The 21591-nt window shown below is 39.3% G+C and overlaps 1 protein-coding gene across 7 annotated transcripts; it reads right to left on the reverse strand.

The window, feature by feature from the left end:
- Window positions 1-38: 38 nt before the first annotated feature.
- Window positions 39-20469, reverse strand: LOC129776429 (tetra-peptide repeat homeobox protein 1-like). Of its 7 annotated transcripts, none has more exons than XM_055782062.1 (3): window positions 20154-20469; window positions 17175-17594; window positions 39-500 (listed from the first exon to the last, which is right to left on the reverse strand). In XM_055782062.1, the coding sequence occupies exons 1-3, from the start codon at window positions 20169-20171 to the stop codon at window positions 246-248; spliced, it is 693 nt and encodes a 230-aa protein (XP_055638037.1). In that variant the 5' UTR covers window positions 20172-20469; the 3' UTR covers window positions 39-245. The 7 variants fall into 7 exon arrangements, with proteins under 7 accessions (XP_055638037.1, XP_055638036.1, XP_055638042.1 ...); XM_055782061.1 differs by having other exon boundaries at window positions 17175-17597; XM_055782067.1 differs by lacking the exon at window positions 20154-20469 and adding an exon at window positions 19409-19564.
- Window positions 20470-21591: the final 1122 nt, after the last annotated feature.

Consider the following 21591-nt stretch of genomic DNA (forward strand, 5'->3'; position numbering starts at 1 on the left):
TCACTGATCCGGACACAAAGAATTGTGATTGTGTTATAGTGAAACCAGTCTGCAGATATTTATTTAGCTTATTTAAGAATAAATATTCTCAAACACTTGAGAGCAACAGCAAGAGTTAGATTATTATTACATTTAATAATAATTGCCCTCGGAGGAATTACAGTTTCCTTTCCAGCGGAGCATAACTTGTACTAGATTGAATTGAACTTGTGTATTCTTTCGATTTACGTCTGATCGACGTGTTCCTACCAAAGTTTCGCAGCGGGCCAGGGTTCTACGGGCGTGTGCACCGGAACCGGAACCGGTTTCGGGACAGCATAGGGAACAGGTGCCGGCACGGGAACGCCGACGTGTTTAACAACTTGAATCGGTACTGGGCGATCCACAGGAACCGGATATGGGCGATCCACAGGAACCGGGTACGGTCTGTCCACTGGTACGGGGAATGGCTTCGGGACAGCGACCGGATAGGGGCGATCAACTGGGATGGGCACATGAACCTAAACGAAGTCATATATGATGAATGATATTATTTTAAGTATGTAGGTTAGGGTGCCAATCAATGTCCTGGAAAATATATGTACATCATTGGGTGCCAATGAAAATGGTTGTCTCGAGTTTCAAAAAAATAACCCCACTTCGAAAACACACCCTAGGCAAAATATCAGCTCAATCGGACTTAATGCTGTATTCTAGTCTAGAGCAATCATCGCACTGGTGTGCACTAGCAAGTAGTTTTGACGTAGGATTACGTCTTTCGGGAACATATTGGGGTACAAATTGAAAATCGAAAATCGAGCACATCATGAAAATTGTCCAACTTCAAACGCTTATTGCTCAGTCATTTCATGATGGATTGATGAGATTTTTGCGTTAATCAATTTCGGCACTCCATAACAATTTTTTACATTGAATCGAATAATATATGTCATGGAACTAACTAACGAATAATTAGAAAATCTCAACCCCTATCCTAACGGAAATACACACTTCTGATTGGTCGAAATTGACGACACATGCGGTGGCTCATGTACTTACAGTTTTTGGTCAGTTATTTCCTGATGGATTTACGAGATAATTGCATCAATCGATCTGAGCACTCCATAACAATCCATCACAATTGATAAAATAATATATCATATGAAACTAACTAGCAAACAATCAAAAAATTTCCAAACGGAAATACCTCGTTCTGATTGGTCGAAATTGAATATACGGAGAAATCGGCACATCAAAGTAGAGGGAACTTTTGCTCCCACCAAAGTGTATTCCCTAACAGAGACATCAAAACCAAGCTGCCTGGGGAAAATCGGCATTGCAAATACATGAAAGTAGGGGAGCTTTTGTTTCCACCGACATGTATTCCCTAACAGAGATTTCAAATCCAAGGTGTCTGGGGGAAATCAGCATGTAAATATGCTCGTGGTCGATAGTTTAACTATCGACCGACGCACAAATGGATAGTGCTTATTGTAACTAGCGTGGGCATTGCTGATTGCATACTTGCTGGCGAATTAGTAGGGAGCGATGAATGAGTGTTTTTTTTATGTTCGTTCCAATAAGAATCTTTCGATGGATTAATTGAAGAATGATATTTCAATGAACTGAATAAAACCTATGTGTGATAGAATATAAATAAACTTAAAATTTGGAACTTTTATGTTGGTTGCTTCGTGAAATTTCATATCAATGACCGATATTATTGTCCAATTGAAATTCGCATTAAGGCATGTAGCATCGTGTTCCGTTGGGTTTAAAGCGAAAATGCCATTTCCATTTCAAATATATTTTCTCTATAATAAAACAACACTTTTTTTCTGGTGAGAAAACTTGATAATTGTGTTCGATAATGATAATTATCTTATATTACATTGATGAGTTTTTTCTTTATTTCATCCATACATAACACAGGAGTCATCTCGTCCAGGGCCACAGAGCGCGGATTTCATCATATCTCATTCCACTTAGGCATCTCCTATCGTGTTACGCACCATCAAATGACTAATCACCATCTTTCTATCATTATCACTCTGTTATGGACATTGGTGGAGTGAACCAAGAATACCTAACAACCAGACAAAACGGCCCTTGGGCCACCAAGAGATTAACAATGTAATTCCTCAAACATGTCCAAAATCAGCATGTAACAGATAACCTAATGGAATCCTACGTCAACTATGCGGTCGTGTCTCGGACACAACCCTCCTGTGACTTTTTATTATTGTTTTTTTTTCTTAGGTTATAGAAATCATTTCAACTCATTGTATTTATCAGCCACATAAATGATGGACGAAGGTGGGGGGTCTTTCAATATGGAAAACTCTTACGATGACTCCCTTTCGGTTGCACAAAAAGATGCCGTAAAGTCGCTTAAGCGCGTTCCGTGTGATACAGAAGAGTCGACGATTAAGAAATCCGCAAACCTTGCCACTCATCCCCCGAACCCTCCCGTTTCCACTCAACCATCGACCTCGCATTCCTCATCTGTTGCTCTCGATCCCCTCTCAACCATCCAACTCATCTCTCCACTCTAACGTCACCGTTTCCGCGCAAAGCTCGTCCTCGTCTTCCCCTTATGTTGTGTCCTCTACCCGTGTCTCTAGGTTTATCCAGAAGATGCACCTGGAACTGGTCCCTGGGTTGTTTTCTTCCGGCACAAACCTAACGGGAAATCGCTCAACGTCATTATTCCTCCGTGGTCGAAATTAGAATGGTTAGACCGAACAAACTGCGTGTTGTCGTGGCTGATCGGAAGCAAGCTAACGAGATTGTTGTCGACAGTAGGTTCATTTTAGAATATCGCACATATGTGCCCTGTCATAACGTTGAAACTTCGAGGGTGATTACAGAAACGGGTCTGACCAGCGAATTTATGGCAGATTTGAAAAGCTCCCTTTGACAAAAGTTTAAATTTTGGACTGCCAACAATTAGGGAGAGTGTCTCAGGAAGAAGGAAACACAAAATTCACGCCGTCCGACTCGTTTCGATGTAACTTTTGCTGGTTCCGCCCTCCCTGACTACGTTATGGTGGACAAATTGAGGCCACTGCGACTCTTCGTGTCAAACCCCATGACTTGCAACAAATGCAAGTCAGTTGGTCACACAGCAGATTATTGCGCCAACAAGGAGCGCTGTGCCACTAGCGAGGAGCAACATGTGGACAAATCCTGCAGTGCGACTGAGCATAAGTGTCCATATTGCGGGGGGACCCCACATGTGCTCATAGCTTGTGAAACTTACAAGAGTCGCTGGGAGAAACAGAAGCGCTCGAAACGCACTTTTGCGGAAATTTTAAAGAGCGCTTCTCCACTGGCCCAACAACAACAACAACAACAACAACAACCAATATCAACACACAATACCTTTTCCACGTTGCCAGTTGATGAAATAGAAGCGGACAAGGACACAGGGAATCCCCGGCGCAAAAATGGGACCACTCCCAAAGCTGAAGGACAAGCCCCTCCGGTTATATCCCCTGTTAGCATGGATAAAAAATCGAGTGCAGCGGACAAGCAAAATCAGGTTCCTCCTGGTTTCCGTGGGAATAATTCACCTTCGAACGACCCAGCACTCGAGGGGACATCAAAAACCTCAAATGTCCCTATTTTTCCGTCCAGCTCAACTTCCCAATCGGGGTTTATAAAGTTGACTGACATTTTGGATCAAATCTTCACGTGTTTTAATGTTTCCGACACCATCAGAACCATTGTCATCTCAATGCTTCCAGTATTAAAAACAATTTTACAACAACTGATGCAAAATGACCCCTCCTTGCAATGATTACCTCTCCTGATGTCTAATTGAAATAGAGAGGTCGGAGATATCACTGTTTTACAGTGGAATTGTCGTAGTCTTATCCCTAAATTGGATACATTCAAATTTTTAATTCATAAGTTCAATTGTGATGTTTTTGCTCTGTCCGGCTTTCTTCGCGAGATGATCTCTCTTTCCACGATTTTAATATTATACGCTTGGACCGCGATGACAGTTATGGAGAGGTACTATTGGGGATCAATAAGTGCCACTCATTTTTTCGAACTGACCTTCCACCTATTGGAGGGATCGAAGCTGTTGCTTGTCATGCAAACATCAGAGGCAAAGACCTCTGTATTGTCAGCTTGTATTGGCCTCCGAGAGCTGCGGTTATCCGCAAGCAACTTTTTTACATGTGCTCACTCCTTCCTGAGCCACGATTGATCTTGGGAGACTTCAACTCTCATTGCAAACCTCCTGCTAACCCAAGTGCTCTTGACCGCTCGCTTTGCTCGAATTCACTATCGTTAGATTGTAGTGGAATGTAATCCAGGACCCCAACGGTGATCACTTGCCAATCAAAATATCTATCACCAATGGGTTGAATTCTTCTGAATCTATAAACACGACATATGGCCTCACAAGACACATTGACTGGGAAAAATATGCGGACGCGATTGCTCTAGCCATCAGTTCCAGAGATGGTGTACCTCCAATGGAGGAGTATAACTTCCTTTCTCGTTTGATCTATGATAGCGCGGTTCGCGCTCAAACGAAACTCATCGCAGGTTCCACTATTCTTCGAAGGCCTCCCAAACCAGGGTGGGAGCACGCCAATGTTTCAAGCTTTATCAGGATAATGTGCGATTCACATAGAACGTTACGGAGAAGAATGTCTACGTTCCGTCAACGTCTCCACCAATTCACACATGCAGTCAATGCTTCCACCAGCACCGTCACGTCAAATGTCAAACGAATGATTTTAAAAAACCTACAACAATTTTAAATTGCAATGCCCTCTTTCAAATCAGCATGCCTAGAATCAGTGCTCAATTTTGAAAAATTCAATGAAAATCATTGAAATCAATTATTTGAATGCTTAAACCCCGTAGTCCGACCCTTATTCAACAGTAATAATAAGGCGTCGTGCACAAATTGCGTAACGCGTTAAGGTGGGGGGGGGGGGGGAGGCCGGTAGCCGTTGCGTTACTTTCTGTGTATTAGAGATAGGAAATTGCGTTATGTGGGGGGGGGGGGGGATGGTAGGCGTTTCAAAATCCGGATATTTTGCGTTACGTATTTTGTGCACGTCGCCTAAATAGAATATTTCTCTCAGCTAGTCGCGAATGATTTTCACTCCGAAATTTGGAGCTAAGAGATGTGTTGGCATAAAAAGTACAGTATGTTACACTTATAACGCGATATGCTGAGGCACCACTCAGTGTCGCATTGGAGTCGATTTTGACCAGTAGTTGGACTTTCACGACTGGTGGCGACTTCTAATGTAGGACAATAATTTGGACCCCAAACTCAATGTTTACAAAAATGTCCAATTAGAGGTAAAAATGTCCAATAAAACGTGTTGCATCACAGATCTGTTCAATTAGCTTAATGTCGAATTAGATGTAAATTACTGTACAACCAAATCAAAACAAAATCCGAGACACAATGCCTAGACAAAAACCAAACGAGCCGTCCGTCTCCGTCAATTATTCTTTTCTACAAATCCTGCCGGTCGTTTTCGTTGAACGTATGCTGACGGGTCGTTGCGTTGCTGGTGTATGTGAATGTTTTCATGAGAATTGCATGGTAGAATCATTGACGTAACGTGACGTGAACGTGACGTGGAGGTTGTATGTGAATCGCACTTAAATCGAATGCATTTAAAGTTTTTCGGAAACGTGGAACCATTGAGAATTTTCAAACGTTTTTAGCCCTTGAAAATAAATTCAAAAACATGATCAAAGGGAGAAAACGTGCAATTGGCGAAATTTCGTGGGAGGAAAGCGAGGAATATTCACATCGATGGATTTTGAATTTCGCACGGAAGGTTTGTCCCGATTCCATTCCCGTACAAAAAATTGTTCGAGATATTTCACAAAATAGGTGCGATCTTGATTCCGAGTTTTCGTGGTAGAATTCTCTCTTGCTCTCCTTTCATGTAACAATTCTGCTCCGGGATCGGATAGGATTAAGCTCAACTTGCTGAAAAACCTACCGGCCTCCCCCCCCCCCGTTAAGGTGGGGGGGGGGGGAGGCCGGTAGCCGTTGCGTTACTTTCTGTGTATTAGAGATAGGAAATTGCGTTATGTGGGGGGGGGGGGTGGTAGGCGTTTCAAAATCCGGATATTTTGCGTTACGTATTTTGTGCACGTCGCCTAAATAGAATATTTCTCTCAGCTAGTCGCGAATGATTTTCACTCCGAAATTTGGATATGCTGAGGCACCACTCAGTGTCGCATTGGAGTCGATTTTGACCAGTAGTTGGACTTTCACGACTGGTGGCGACTTCTAATGTAGGACAATAATTTGGACCCCAAACTCAATGTTTACAAAAATGTCCAATTAGAGGTAAAAATGTCCAATAAAACGTGTTGCATCACAGATCTGTTCAATTAGCTTAATGTCGAATTAGATGTAAATTACTGTACAACCAAATCAAAACAAAATCCGAGACACAATGCCTAGACAAAAACCAAACGAGCCGTCCGTCTCCGTCAATTATTCTTTTCTACAAATCCTGCCGGTCGTTTTCGTTGAACGTATGCTGACGGGTCGTTGCGTTGCTGGTGTATGTGAATGTTTTCATGAGAATTGCATGGTAGAATCATTGACGTAACGTGACGTGAACGTGACGTGGAGGTTGTATGTGAATCGCACTTAAATCGAATGCATTTAAAGTTTTTCGGAAACGTGGAACCATTGAGAATTTTCAAACGTTTTTAGCCCTTGAAAATAAATTCAAAAACATGATCAAAGGGAGAAAACGTGCAATTGGCGAAATTTCGTGGGAGGAAAGCGAGGAATATTCACATCGATGGATTTTGAATTTCGCACGGAAGGTTTGTCCCGATTCCATTCCCGTACAAAAAATTGTTCGAGATATTTCACAAAATAGGTGCGATCTTGATTCCGAGTTTTCGTGGTAGAATTCTCTCTTGCTCTCCTTTCATGTAACAATTCTGCTCCGGGATCGGATAGGATTAAGCTCAACTTGCTGAAAAACCTCCCTGATGTGGCGAAACATCGCTTGTTGAATTTATTCAATCGGTTTTTGGAGCATAATTTTTTTTCCAGATGATTGAGGACAAGTACGATTTATAGCCATGGTTGGCAACTATAATTTTTAAAAATTAGGAAGAATGAAAATAAAAATCATGATAAATCAGGATAGCTCATATTGGGTTGTCCGAAAAGTTAATGTTGATTTTTGGGAAAATATTTTTATTTTCAATCAAAGCATCGTAATTTAATTCTATATCCATAGATCTGTTTTACAATCTTTCACACAGCTTAAATATTCTATCCTCCAAGAACATGTTTGCTTCCTCGTTGAAAACTGCTGCGAGCCATACATGTGAGAAACAGGTTGCTTGGTAGTAGCTCATAATACAGAATCCATTCCAAATCCCACCAGAAACAGAGTATATCTTCGTTCGGGCGAAGACCAGATATGTAAATAAATTAATAAGCTTGGTATAAATCCTCGCATAAGCGAAATGCTAGTGTTTCGTCTGACTTTTTGACCGTTTATATTTTTTTCGAAAAATCTACAGCATCACTACAGTCAATTGCAGAGAAATCAATATTCAAATTTTCACTGAATTCATCATCAATGCTTTGGAATTGATTTTTACTCAACAAATGAGGAAAGCATATCAGCAGTGGAAGACTTGTTGAATTTTTTCTAATTTTTATGATATTCAGTACGGTTATAGATATATTTACCATAGTTCCATCATTAAAGTTGATTCTACTTTGAGTCAGACGAACAAATTACATATAAAATCTTTTTATATTGACCGTTTTATACTCTGAAACGTATTCCTACATTAATAGCTCTGGGGATACATTCACATACACATTATCCTCAATAAAGCAATGTTGTTCCTCAAAATTAATTTCGGTGTAATTTCATAAATTCTCAGGAAATCTGGTTTCATGAAATTTTCTAGCACTGTTTTGGGAAGCCACGAAACAATTTAAGGTAGAGATAAAAAAGTTAAGTACTAAGTTCAACTTAATGTAAGATATATACAAGTGCGAACCGGAGAAATATCATGGCAGAAAACATTGGCATGGAAACCAGTATATTTATAACGAATAATGTAAAGAGTACAAAAATCAGGAAAAATCAGGATCATTTCAGAAAAATCAGGATAAATTGAGTGTTCGTCAGGATATCACGGAGCGTGCTAAAAAGTCTGGGAAATCCTGAAAAATCAGGTTGGCATCTCTGGTTATAGCTATTCAAAAACCCGGAAAGTCCGCGTCCGACTTCAACTCGTATCGACCAATAGCAATGCTGTCTTATATACGGAAATTGTTGGAGAAAATGATCTTGTTTCGCCTTGATCGATGGGTTGAAACGAATGGCCTACTATCAGATACACAATATGGGAATGATTGTCTTGCGTTATTTTTTTTTATATAAATCGTTTATTTTTACAGGCTCAGTTACATTAGTTTAAAGGAGCCGAATTCTTAAATATATGTTTTAAAACTATACATAAATAATTTTCCTAACACTATGGTTAGTAAGGTGGAAAACCGATTACTCGCGGTTTACTCGAGTTTAGAGGGTGACATATTCTTTCAGGAAAGGGATGGGATATAAGGGAATTGTTACAATGTTGATGATCACACTCGATTCTTAAATCTATTCGTATATCTATTGTATATTTACATTTCAACTTATTTTACTGTTTATACCAAGGGGGCTAATCGCTCGCAATGGATGAAAAGGAGGGTATAAGGACATAGGTACAATCACACACGAAGATCGATAGATTTAAGGAAAACATATATATGGGACATGTAATCAAGATCTAACCGAGCCAACACATCTCTCAGCGGCACATTAGGCTGTCTTCCTCGGGCCCGAAGGGAGTTTTCTAAATTCGATCTGGCGACCAGATACACCTCGCACGACCAAACAACATGCTCGATGTCGTGATAACCTTGACCACAGACGCAGAGATTGTTGCTGGCAAGATTGAAACGAAAGAGAAGCGCATCTAACGAACAGTGATTGGACATGAGTCGGGAGAATCAAGTCCCGACTCAAGTTCAGACTTTTGAACCACGGTTTGAGGCTAACCTTAGGGATAATCGAGTGAAACCACCGGCCCAATTCATCTTCGTTCCATTTGCGTTGCCAGTTAGCGATGGTATTTTTACGGACTAAAGAAAAAAATTCATTGAAGGCGATTTGACGCTGGTAAATGTCGCCTTCAATCGCACCTACCTTTGCTAATGAGTCAGCCCTCTCATTACCCGGAATTGAGCAATGAGAAGGGACCCAGACAAAGGTAATGACATAACAGCGTCTGGATAAAGCACTCAAAATTTCTCGTATTCTCTCAAGGAAGTACGGCGAGTGCTTTTCCTGCCTCACTGAACGGATAGCTTCGACAGAGCTAAGACTATCCGTTACAATGTAATAGTGTTCAACAGGTCGTGAGGCGACGCTGTCCAGCGCCCAGTATATCGCTGCCAATTCAGCAATATACACTGAGCAAGGATTCTGCAGACTGTGGGAGGTGCTAAAAATTCGTTGAACACTCCAAATCCTGTGGACTCATTCATAGAGGACCCATCAGTAAAGTACATATTATCACAATTGATACCCCCATACTTTGAATCGAAGATTGTTGGAGCGATCTTCGATCGTTGATAATCTGAATATCCATGGATATCCTGCTTCATGGACAGATCAAAATGTACAGAGGAATTGATGTAGTCAGGAAAACAAACACGGTTGTGAATATACGAATAAGGATCAACCTGCATGGAGATGAATTCATGATATGAACTCATGAATCCGGAGTGAAAATTTAGCTCGATCAGCTGCTCAAAATTTCCGATCACCAATGGGTTCATAACCTTACACCGGATGAAGAACCGAAGAGATAATAATTTGAAGCGATCTTTTAGTGGGAGTACGCCTGCCAAAACCTCGAGACTCATGGTATGCGTTGAGGGCATACATCCCAACGCAATACGGAGACAAAGATACTGAATTCGCTCGAGTTTAATGAGGTGTGTTTTGGCAGCTGATTGAAAACAGAAACTGCCATACTCCATCACTGAGAGAATAGTTGTTCGATTCAACATTATAAGATCTTCGGGATGGGCTCCCCACCAGGTGCCGGTAATTGTACGGAGAAAGTTTATTCTTTGTTGACATTTTTTACTCAGATACCTAATATGGGCCCCCCAAGTACATTTGGAGTCGAACCAGACCCCAAGATACCTGAATGACATTGCATGAGTGATCGGTTTACCCAAAAGTTGAAGCTTTGGTTTTGCTGGCTTATGCTTCCTAGAAAAAACCACCATCTCTGTTTTCTCCGTAGAGAATTCGATCCCTAGCCCAATGGCCCAGGTTGAAAAATTGTTCAACGTACCTTGTAAGGGTTCTTGCAGGTCGGATTCGTTTGATCCTACGACAGACACCACTCCATCATCTGCAAGTTGTCTTAGGCTGCAATTTGGTGTAAGGCAATTGTCAATGTCGCTTACGTAGAAGTTGTACAAAAGGGGGCTTAAACATGAGCCCTGGGGGAGGCCCTGGACCATTGGGCTAGGGACCGAATTCTCCACGGAGGAAACAGAGATGGTGGTTTTTTCTAGGAAGCATAAGTCAGCAAAACCAAAGCTTCAACTTTTGGGTAAACAGATCACTCATGCTATGTCATTCAAGTATCTTGAGGTCTGGTTCGACTTCAAATGTACTTGGGGGCCCATATTAGGTATCTGAGTTAAAAATGCCAACAAAGAATAAACTTTCTCCGTACAATTACCGGCACCTGGTGAGGAGCCCACCCCGAAGATCTTATAATTTTGTATCAAATAACTATCCTTTCAGTGATGTAGTATGGCAGTTTCTGTTTTCAATCAGCTGCCAAAACAGTTTAATAATAGGATTAAGGCTTTATCGGTTTAAGTTCAGTCTGTGGAATTGTTCATTAACATTGCGTTGCGTTGCGTATTGCGTTGGGATGTATGCCCTTAACGCATACCATGAGTCTCGAAGTTTTGGTAGGCATACTCCCACTAAAAGATCGCTTCAATTTATTATCTCTTCGGTTACTCATCCAGTGTAAGGTTATAAACCCATTGGTGATCGGGAATTTTGAGCAGCTGATCGAGCTAAATTTTTGTTCTGGATTGATTGATGATACCATGAATTCATATCCATGCAGGTTACTCCTTCTTCGTATATTCCCAGCCGTGTTTGTTTTCCTGACTACATCAATTCCTCTGTGCATTTTGATCTGTCCATGAAGCAGAAAATCCATGGAATTCCAGATTATTATCGATCGGAGTTCGTTCCAACGATCTTCAAGGCAAAGTATGGGCGTATCAATTGTGAGAATATATACTTTACCGACGGGTCCTCTATGAATGAGTCCACAGGATTTGGAGTGTTCAACGAATTTTTTAGCACCCCCCACAGTCTTCAGAATCCTTTCTCAGTGTATATTGCTGAATTGGCAGCAATTTACTGGGCGCTGGACAGCGTCGCCTCACGGCCTGTTGAACACTATTACATTGTAACGGATAGTCTTATTTAGCTCTGTCGAAGCTATCCGTTCAGTGAGGCCGGGAAAGCACACGCCGTACTTCCTTGAGAGAATACGAGAAATTTTGAGTGCTTTATCCAGACGCTGTTATGTCATTACCTTTGTCTGGGTCCATTCACATTGCTCAATTCCGGGTAATGAGAGGGCTGACTCATTAGCAAAGGTGCAATTGAAGACGATATTTATCAGCGTTAAATCGCCTTTAATGAATTTTATTCTTTAGTCCGCAAAAATACCATCGTTAACTGGCAACGCAAGTGGAATGAAGATGAATTGGGCCGGTGGTGTCACTCGATTATCCCTAAGCCTAATAGCCTCAAACCGTGGTTCAAAAGTCTGGAATTGAGTCGGGACTTTATTCGCACCTTCTCCCGATTCATGTCCAATCACTGTTCGTTAGATGCACTACTCTTCCGTTTCAATCTTGTCAGCAGCAATCTCTGCGTTTGTGGCCAAGGTTATCACGACATCGAGCACGTTGTTTGGTCGTGCGAGGTGTATCTGGTCGCCAGATCGAATTTAGAAAACTCCCTTCGGGCCCGAGGAAGACAGCCTAATGTGCCGCTGAGAGATGTGTTGGCTCGGTTAGATCTTGATTACATGTCCCATATATATGTTTTCCTTAAATCTATCGATCTTCGTGTGTGATTGTCCCTATATCATTATACACCCAAACTAGCGTTGGCAGAAAACATTTCATCTTTGGCAGAAAAGATGCCATTTTGTGTTCATCTGGGTGAAATGCGCAAGTAATGAGCTGTTTTAAAAGCCTCAAAAAAGGTTTGTATGTATGCGAGCAGACATCTCTTTCTGTTTTCTTTTCCCATTTCATTTGAGATTGTGCAAAAAAAAAAATTCATACGACGTCAATGGGGATCGAACTAACCCAGCAAACATTAAATCGTATAATTTTGCACGTGCTAGGTCTTACAAGAAATCAGAATAAATCATAATTGCATATAATATCAATCAAAGTATGTATCGTGTATATTTGAAATCGCATAAAATGTAAAAACTCGATTTTATATATCATTATCAAATTAAGTAGCAATTCGGTATAATAAACATCAATTTTATGATGTACATTGTCATAAAAAAATATTTAATCCACATCATATGCATATATTACGCTGATGCAGTTTGTATGTCGTATAAGCGTATAATTTAAATCGATTCAGTATTGCAGTAAATCGTGTTGTATGCTGATGAAAATAAAGAAACAGTAAATCATATTAGATCGTAATAAAGAACATATGACATTATATTTAACATTGACACGTTTCATTTCATAACAGCAGTGTCTGAACACATACGGAAGAATAAAATAATTAAATTTCAAAAAAAGTGGTTCTTATAGTCGATTACGCACAAAACATCGCAACCGCTGGAGAGAAGCTAAACGGATCGAAACAAATATGAGCGAAACTCATAACCAATTAACAGATGAAAATGGAATGTTGAATGAATCACTAAAACAAAACAATTTGGATTTTGATTTGATTGCAGGAATAGAGCAATTCAATGACTTCATTGATGATGGTAATTTATTTTTAATTTTTCATGATTTCATAAAACGTGTTTAATTTCAATCTATTACAGGAAACCATAGATTTTTTATGGATTTACAAAAATGGACTGCTGAATATCAGCACTCGAAATTGCTGATGTTCGATGAAACATGCTTCTAATGAAACATGCAGCAAAACGATAATACAGACGACCGGAGTTCGAACCCACATCGGATCAGTTTTCACCAAACATCAATCTGTGTCATTTTAAACATTTATATTCCACTCCCAAAACAAGTAAATTTAATAATTATTATTTCTACAAATATAAATACTCATATATAAAAATGGGGATTCGTGAGGCTATAATAAACATTTTACGAAAATATTTTGCGCCATTTGTTTTTTTTCTATGTCTGTAATAAATCGTATATGAGTATGGCAAAAGTCGTATTTGGTGCTTTGACAATTCATGAATATATTCATATTAGATCGCATTCAATTTCAACATAATCGTTATTATAGCCGGTCAAAGTTGCATATTCATCCAAACTAATTCGGTAAGCTTTTGTCATGTATGTATATGGCCTCCACTTTTACATGCATATGCCAACCAAAGTTTAGGGCATATGATGTTATATATACGCTTGTTATGCGATTTAATGTTTGCTGGGAAGGCCGGCTGGAATGCAAAGCTTTTTCACACATCCACGCTGTGTGATAATATTACACCTCATCATAAAATGAAGTTGGGAAGTGTTAAAGAGGATAAAGAAGAACATGGACGAGAATATATCTTTCTCTGTCTGGGCCGTGTATTTGGCAAACTATACGAAAAGCTTTCATATGCTTTCATTGAAATGTGTGTCCTGTTTCGCTCGCTCATATTGGCTCTAGCATATATATTATACAAATGATATACATGTATTGGGGAGTAGAACATTCTCTGTTATTTTTTAGATCATTTAATGTAATAAATCGGGATGCCATAACATGAGCTAAAAATTAACTTTGGGTGTATCTTCCTTTTTTTCCTTTGCGAGTAATTCGTCCCCTTGCTATAAATAGTGAAATAAGTTGAAACGTAAATACACTATAAATATACGAATAGATTTAAGAATTGAGTGTTCATCAACATTGTTACAATTTCCTTATATCCCATCCTTCTCCTAAAAATATGTCACCCTTCTAAACTCGAGTACACCGTGAGTAATCGGTTTTTCACCTTACTAACCATAGATGCAATGTCCTGGAAAAAAAGGTAATGGAGATGGTTTCGAGCGACATAGCATGCGCTGCCATAACTATTTCGCAAATAGTGACGTCAGTCGTTGTGTTTATCTTTGATTGTCCACCGCATTCAGGCAAAAATGCTATTTTCAGGAAGTAATTTATCAATTAAAAACGTACATTTTTATAGAGCTCCCGCTGAATGTGAGGCTAATGTGACAGCGTGGAGTGAATATTTGTGAAACCCCGTCGAAAAAGACGAATAGAAGTGATATTTCCATGTGACATTTTCACTCCCCCACGTTCATAGAAACAAACGAAGTTTCATTATTTTACCGTTAATGTTTCGAAGGCTCTCAGTGTCGGTGTGTATGTTGTGAGATAATAATCGCCAATCAATCAAAATTTCACCGAAAATGTTACTGCTTTCGAGAACTAAGCATACGACTGTTCTCTGGACCTTTTCACCCCATGAATATTCGAAATATGCCAAGATACCATTGTCATCTGTTAAAAAACAACCAGTTGAATGATTTCTTGAGAATTTTGGCTCAAATAAGCATGCAACCGTGAGTACTGTCAACGTTGTTTTGTTTCTTCCATATACATTCCATATTGAATGCAAATAATTACGACACGATATTTTGCTTGCCAATACAGATACATTTCGCCTACTGCTCCACCTCTATATGTACCTCATTGCCATAGATGTAAGAAAATTGTTTATATATATAGTTTTAAAATTATATTTAAGAATTCGGCTCCTTTAAACTTAAGTAACTGAGCCTGTAAAAATAAACGAATTAATAAAAAAAATCTTCTAGTTGAACTTTTTAATAATTATTTACATTTACACATGGAAGACTGATTTCAATAATATCACAATCCAGTATATTCTAGATATGATAACATGTCTTCATTTTTTGAATAATAGATTTGTTGTGAGATATTCAATTTAGTAAAAAAATATAAGTATGCGATATTTTTCTCAAAGAAACTTCCACCGAACATCTAAATTTAAAGTATAGCAAATGACACATTTTTCTCCCTGGTGTTTGGTTTCTTTTTCTTCAGTGTCTTATATTATATTTATTCACTCAATCAACGGCAATTTTCATTTCCATGTGGATGTATTTTCCTGAAAGCTTTATGATAAGCCACGGTCAACATTATTGCAGGTGGTTTTTTTGTAAACATGGTAAAATGAAAGGCTGTAGCGTAATATCGTGTTTTTTTTAGAACTCATTGCAATAGATATAAAAACGTCAAGAATGGGGTTCTTGATATGGATTATGTAAATGAGAACAAAGTTATGATGTATCGAACAAAAAGAAAATAATAATTTAATAGCTCAATTTTTAATTTCGTTCGATATGTTTGATTGTGAAGATATTTAAGGAAATCATCCGATAATCATCATTGCGTTAACACGTGGCAAAACATTTCTCCAACAGTCTCACCGCATTGACATCCCTATCGCATCGCGTTAATTATCACAGGTCTAGGCGGTTTGAGTTTGATTTCCACTTTCGCGAACGAAAGAGCTTTCCTTCAAACGCATCGCGTTCATTATGACTTTTTTCAAATGATTCCAAACTGTCACCAAATTTTTGATTCCTAGTGCATTGTCTATCTCCCGACATCTTGCATGACGGTCTTGCTCGACTAATTGCAATATTTAATCAATTGTTTCAGTGACTGGCCGAGTGAAGCGAGGTTCATCACAATTTCCAGAATTGCACTCAACAAATCACTCCTGCAATAATCTCATTATTCAAAAGTTTTAGAAGAATATACTTTTTGCCCTATGCTCAGCAATTATCATACGCACCCGGCATAAAAGTTCGGCTGAATAGTTCATAAGATTGACATCTAGCGTCTCTTACAAAAATCTACTTGACTATCACAAAGCACCATCTTTCAAAGGATACGTGCCAAAGTTTGACAGAAATCGGTCGATAGGTCCGTGAGTTACAGCATTGAGAGTGAAGCAACCTTTTTTTGTGAATAAAATGGAGAAATCGCAAATCAATAAAATCGATGGCAACATTGCATGAATTGGGCTTCGAATTGCTTCCGCATCCACCGTACTGTCCAGATCTGGCCCCCAGCGACTATTTTCTGTTCGCAGACCTGCAGAGAATGCTTGCTGGCAAGAAATTTAAGACCGATGATGAAGTGATTACCGAAACCTAGGCCTATTTTGGAAAAACAGAAAGAGTACTATAAAAATGGTAGCGAAAAGTTGCAAGATCGAGTTTGAGTTTTGCAAAAAAAATCGTTTTACTGTGCTACTTTATAAACATTTCAGCCGAACTGTTAGTTGTTTTTTTATTCCAAAACAGGAACCGAACCTAAACAACCGACCTCGCAGCAGCATAAAATAGGGATATCGCAATTATTTCAGTGCGACAACTTCTAGAGGGATTTGTGAAATATGAACAATCCAGATTGTAGATAGCGTCCCACCGCGGGTCCATAATCGAGCGTAAAACGCTCCCGGCGCGGTTAATAGCATAACCAATAAATGTGTGAGAAGAATCTTTCAATAAAGTTTATTGCGGTCTCAGGAGAAAAGCGAAGGAACGAAGAGCTACCGAAAGGTGGAAACTTTCGGAATGATGACTAGCTAACATGATATTTTTTCTAGCTCAAATGGAATTCATAATTTGTTTTGGAGTGAATAATTTCGCCATGTTTGGGCAATTTTATTGCTCTTTAGAAAGGGATTTACTCCGATTGGCAAATTCCAATAAGCTCTTCAGAGAAGTATTTCAGTTATTAACTGTGTCTCCTAGTGAAATATATATATATAGAAGGCAAAATCGTTGAATCAGAACAAAACAAAAAATCATATGGATTTCGTATGCTTACCTTCACTGGTACCGGAATTGGTCTATCCACTGGAACAGCATACGGCTGTGGAATTGGGATTCCAATCTTTTTCGTCACGACGGTGTGGGTGTGGGCGTGTGCACCCAGCACGTGTTCGTGCGGCACATGGGCTGGCAAGGGAACGGCAGCTGGGGCGCTTACAACCACACCATCGTGGTGCGCGTAGGGAACGGCGGGGGCGGGAACTGCAGCGGGAACCGCATATGCATGAGCAAACGGATGTGTGTGACCAAACGAGTGTCCGTACACTGGTGCGGCTGGAGCGTATCCTCCGAAACCAAAAATGCCGCGCTTGTCTTTTCGGCCAATGATGGAGTTGTCATCGTTTCGGTCGTCACTGATATCCTTTACCGTGATGGCCATTGCTGACACCACGATCATCAGCAGCAGGAGCAGTGCCTGCTTGGGATGAGAGACGCAGAATAATATGTCAATTTCTAGATTATGAAGGTCTGATATTCGAACTAACGTTAAGCTTGTTAGTTCTAGATTTCACTCATTGGGAACCACAGATGATCCTATTATGGATGTACCATTGTTTGATCGAATTTAAAGAGTGAGCTTGTTGAGTCGGACCATAAAAACAATCAATCTAAAAAGCTATCATCCTCTTCCTTTTGATAAATTTCCTGGTTCATGATACAAGAAGTTACGAAAGCGTCGTTTTTCAGTCTGCAGGTACAGATTGCCACACGAGGTACTTCGGGCTCATTTTTATTTTGGCGCTTCCCGAGGCACCCTGTCGATCGAACGCGGCTTAGAACTTCGTAGGATCTTCGTAGGTTCTAATTATATTTTTGGTATAAACTATCAATCAAATCCGGTGCTAAGACACAATCTAGTAACAGAAATACGCGCTGGGGAGTTTTATAGCAAAACGTCACAAAGATTTGAACGTATTTGAGGATGATATTTTAGTAGTTTCTAAGACAAAACTACTCTAGAGCAACAACCCGAGGAAATGGCTCAAGCAAGTTTAAGCTCGTTTTCGTTGATAAAGGGCCTGGCCGGGTAAGGGAGTAAAAAGTGCCCCCAAACCAAATCACTAGCTGTATGGCAAATATTGTAAAGGATATTAAATAAGAAATTTTGGTGGTTTATTTGAACCCCTATGTGGTTTGACGTAGGATCTATAGTGAAAAATGTACTTTTTCGATTATTTCACGCCATCCTCAAAAGATCCGAGATAAAAATTTGAAAAAAATACTGAATGTGTATCTTACTACGGTATATAAAAAAAAATTATCAAAAAAAATATCATCAAAAATTTTAGTACTAAAAAAATATTTTAATTTTGAATTGTTTTTTTTTAGGATTTAGAGATTCAGTACTACTCTAATTCATATTTTAATGTGTTTCTACGGCTTTTCTAGATATGTGTGATTTTTTTTAGATTTTTTCAGTGTTGCGCGGTATCAAAAAATATCGGTAAAATATTGCGCGGTATATAAAAATATAAAATAATATAATATAAAACACATTTTTGTAAAATGTTTGGCCAATTATTTCCAAAACTGCTTTTAAGTTTTGGAAAACATTAATTTCCAAAGATACAATTGAAGTTCTCCTTAATATGTCCGACTTACCCCCATTTCCCCTACGAATGAATTTACTTTTCCGTACATACCTAATATCGTTTCTCTGTCAACTCACAAACCGAAATATAACCATCAGCGAATTCAATTTTGCAATTAAACCACTCAAAATGCCTAATATCGAAGCCACAACAATTACATCCACACGCGGAATCATGTTTGATTTTCGGTTTTTGTTTCCCTATTCCACTTTTGATCAGCATTATTGGTAATAGGATGGTTTAAATATTATAGAATAACATGTAGAAGAGGTTCCCATCAACAGAAATTTGAAATTCACAATGCAACTATACAAATCAACCACCTGTCCATTATACCCCCACTGTCCGTTTTACCACCGGTTCCCCTATATACCGCCGTTTTCGCCTTGATTCCTTATCCACGCTAAATGGAGACTTCGTCCCCATTACTTTGGCCTCAGAACATATTTCGATAAACGACAACGAAATTATAATAAAAATTACGCTTTTTTCTGTTAGGGATTCATACCCATGATGTTTTTCCTACGCCACAATATTTCTAGCCTAACACACTTTTTCTTAGCGGTTGTTTCTGTTGCAGTTGTTTTCTGGGGCGATTTATTCCGGTCACGAAAATGAGCATTGTTATGGAACTCACAGATTTCTTGGGGCTGAGATCTCAAAAATTGTCGCAGTCATTCCTTCTGGGACTGAAACTGTCCCGAAGAAAATGATGGGAAAGGTTTTGAATATGGTGATGAGATTGAACGAAAACCAAGAGCCATCATACGTAGCGCATACGTGATGGTCAGATAATTGCTTGGGGAGAACTGAAAAGCAAGTGTATGCATTAAGCAGAGCTCAGTCCCCTTTTGGCATTAGGAAAGTTCAGGAGCAGGTGCGAGCTTCTGGCTAGGTTGTGTCTGGGCTAAGAAGTGTCAGAAATATGCTATAAAAATAATAGAAATCTAAACTTTTAAGATAATATTCTCACTTTACGTTTGAAACCATAAAATAGAAAACCCTGTATGAGCCAGAAAGAACACTGGTTTAACAAAATGAAGAAAATTCATTCGAAATAGTTTTCCACACAACGTTTTCGATAAGGGTATCTTTGATTTAAAAATAATAAAAACCTTTAGTTCCGTATAGGAAGCATCTTGAGCACGAAAATAATGATTTCCTGGTTACGGGGATAGCATATTATTAATTGAGTTAGGATTTCCGGGAATCACGAAACTATTAGATTGTTTATGTAACCACACGAGTTCAAATTTGATTGTTTGACAATCTTTGACATCTGAATAGTAATGTGTTGCTTGCATAATCCTTCCATATTATGCATAAGCTTTTATTGATAATTGTTCAGCACAACTAATATTTTTATTAATATAATCACGTACCATTAGTTTCATTTTCATTCGTCGATTTGTTTGGCGCTTTTTCAATCACTGTTTGTTGTATCAATCGATATCGAAGCCCGTGAACGCCCACTTCTGGTCACAGTTGTCTTCCTTTTTTATCACTTGTCACCCCGTTATTGTACCTTCCTCGTAATCCAAAACACCCTTGCGGGCCACGAGTTTGGCACTGGTGAAGATGTACCACACAAACGCTCGCACATACACACAAGGTACGACGCAACAGGTGTTGTAATTCCTAACCAACAGACCTCCCAAGCGAGAGGTTAAAGTTAAATAATTGAATGGCACGCGGAAAGTGTTGGATGCGGTTTGATTTGAATTTTTCATTTGGTGACTGATTTATAGCTTCGCCTCCCACGCGCGAATTGTTTTTCGGTTTCGGTTTGGAGGGCCTAGGACTTCACCTGTGCGATTGTGTCCCCCTTTAATCGGTGTTGCGCTTTGTGCATTCTTTGTGACGACCGTGATTGACAGCTGTTGCATTTTTGTGCAATGGTGAGCCATTTTTCGATGTTACTTTGTTACTTCAGAGGTTTCGTTGCAGGCCGGCTGTAGACCGGACATATTTGGGGCAATCAATAATTTGAGTGATACAAGTCATGCAATCTCAAGGAAACCGCAAACCCCTCAAGGACCAATGGAGAGAAAGTTTATTTGAAAAATGCGAGACTATTCGACCGCGATGGTCCCTACGTTCCCAGGCAGAAATCATCACTTCAACGCAGTATTACTTATATCATTATTACTACCACTTCATCAATCTCATGGGAAAGATCAAGATACGTTTGTATCCGTAAAATCCAGAGAAATCTCTGATGAAGTATATTATCCTGAATAATCTTGTCGTAATATGAGGACTTACCATTTTTGACGATGAGATTTAGGCTCTCATCATTTAAAAAAAAAGGTAATATGATTGGATCTTCACATCGGTCTATGGTACAAGGTGCCGTCGTTTGGTTACTAAGTGGGTTGGGGGTGGTATATCGAAGAAGTACGTAAGAAGGCGGAAGGAGGATTGTTCACCTGAAGCGTGAAAGAGAAAGATTGATCACAAGTAATTGAAATTCTGCATTCTCCCAATAATTTCAGTTATATTTAGCTGCTACTAGTAGTTTACTCAAAGATAACCGTTTTGCGTATAGAATAGACAAAACGTTTGCAACGTAAAGTGTCGTATTGAACAGAGATCACAAACTATACATAGACGTTCAAGATAACTTTTAAAATGGTTTTGGCGAATTGACCCCCCCTGGCGGTAAACTTCTAAGCGTCTTGTGTAAGATCTTTCAATTTATGCACAACTCTCAAACAGACTATTTCAATAACACAATACAGCAAATACACAAACATCAGATGACATAACGCACAATTTATCACCTCCGAGTCCAAAATGCTGACACTTTGTGACATTGAT

Source organism: Toxorhynchites rutilus, chromosome 3 (assembly GCF_029784135.1).
Source record: "Toxorhynchites rutilus septentrionalis strain SRP chromosome 3, ASM2978413v1, whole genome shotgun sequence".
Lineage (NCBI taxonomy): Eukaryota > Metazoa > Arthropoda > Insecta > Diptera > Culicidae > Toxorhynchites > Toxorhynchites rutilus.

What these genes read in the sequence shown, in the direction of transcription:
- LOC129776429 (XM_055782061.1), bottom strand. An exon ending in CAATTCCGGTACCAGTGAAG is followed by an intron (nt 501 to 17,174) that starts GTAAGCATACGA and finishes GACTTCGTTTAG; the next exon opens with GTTCATGTGCCCATCCCAGT.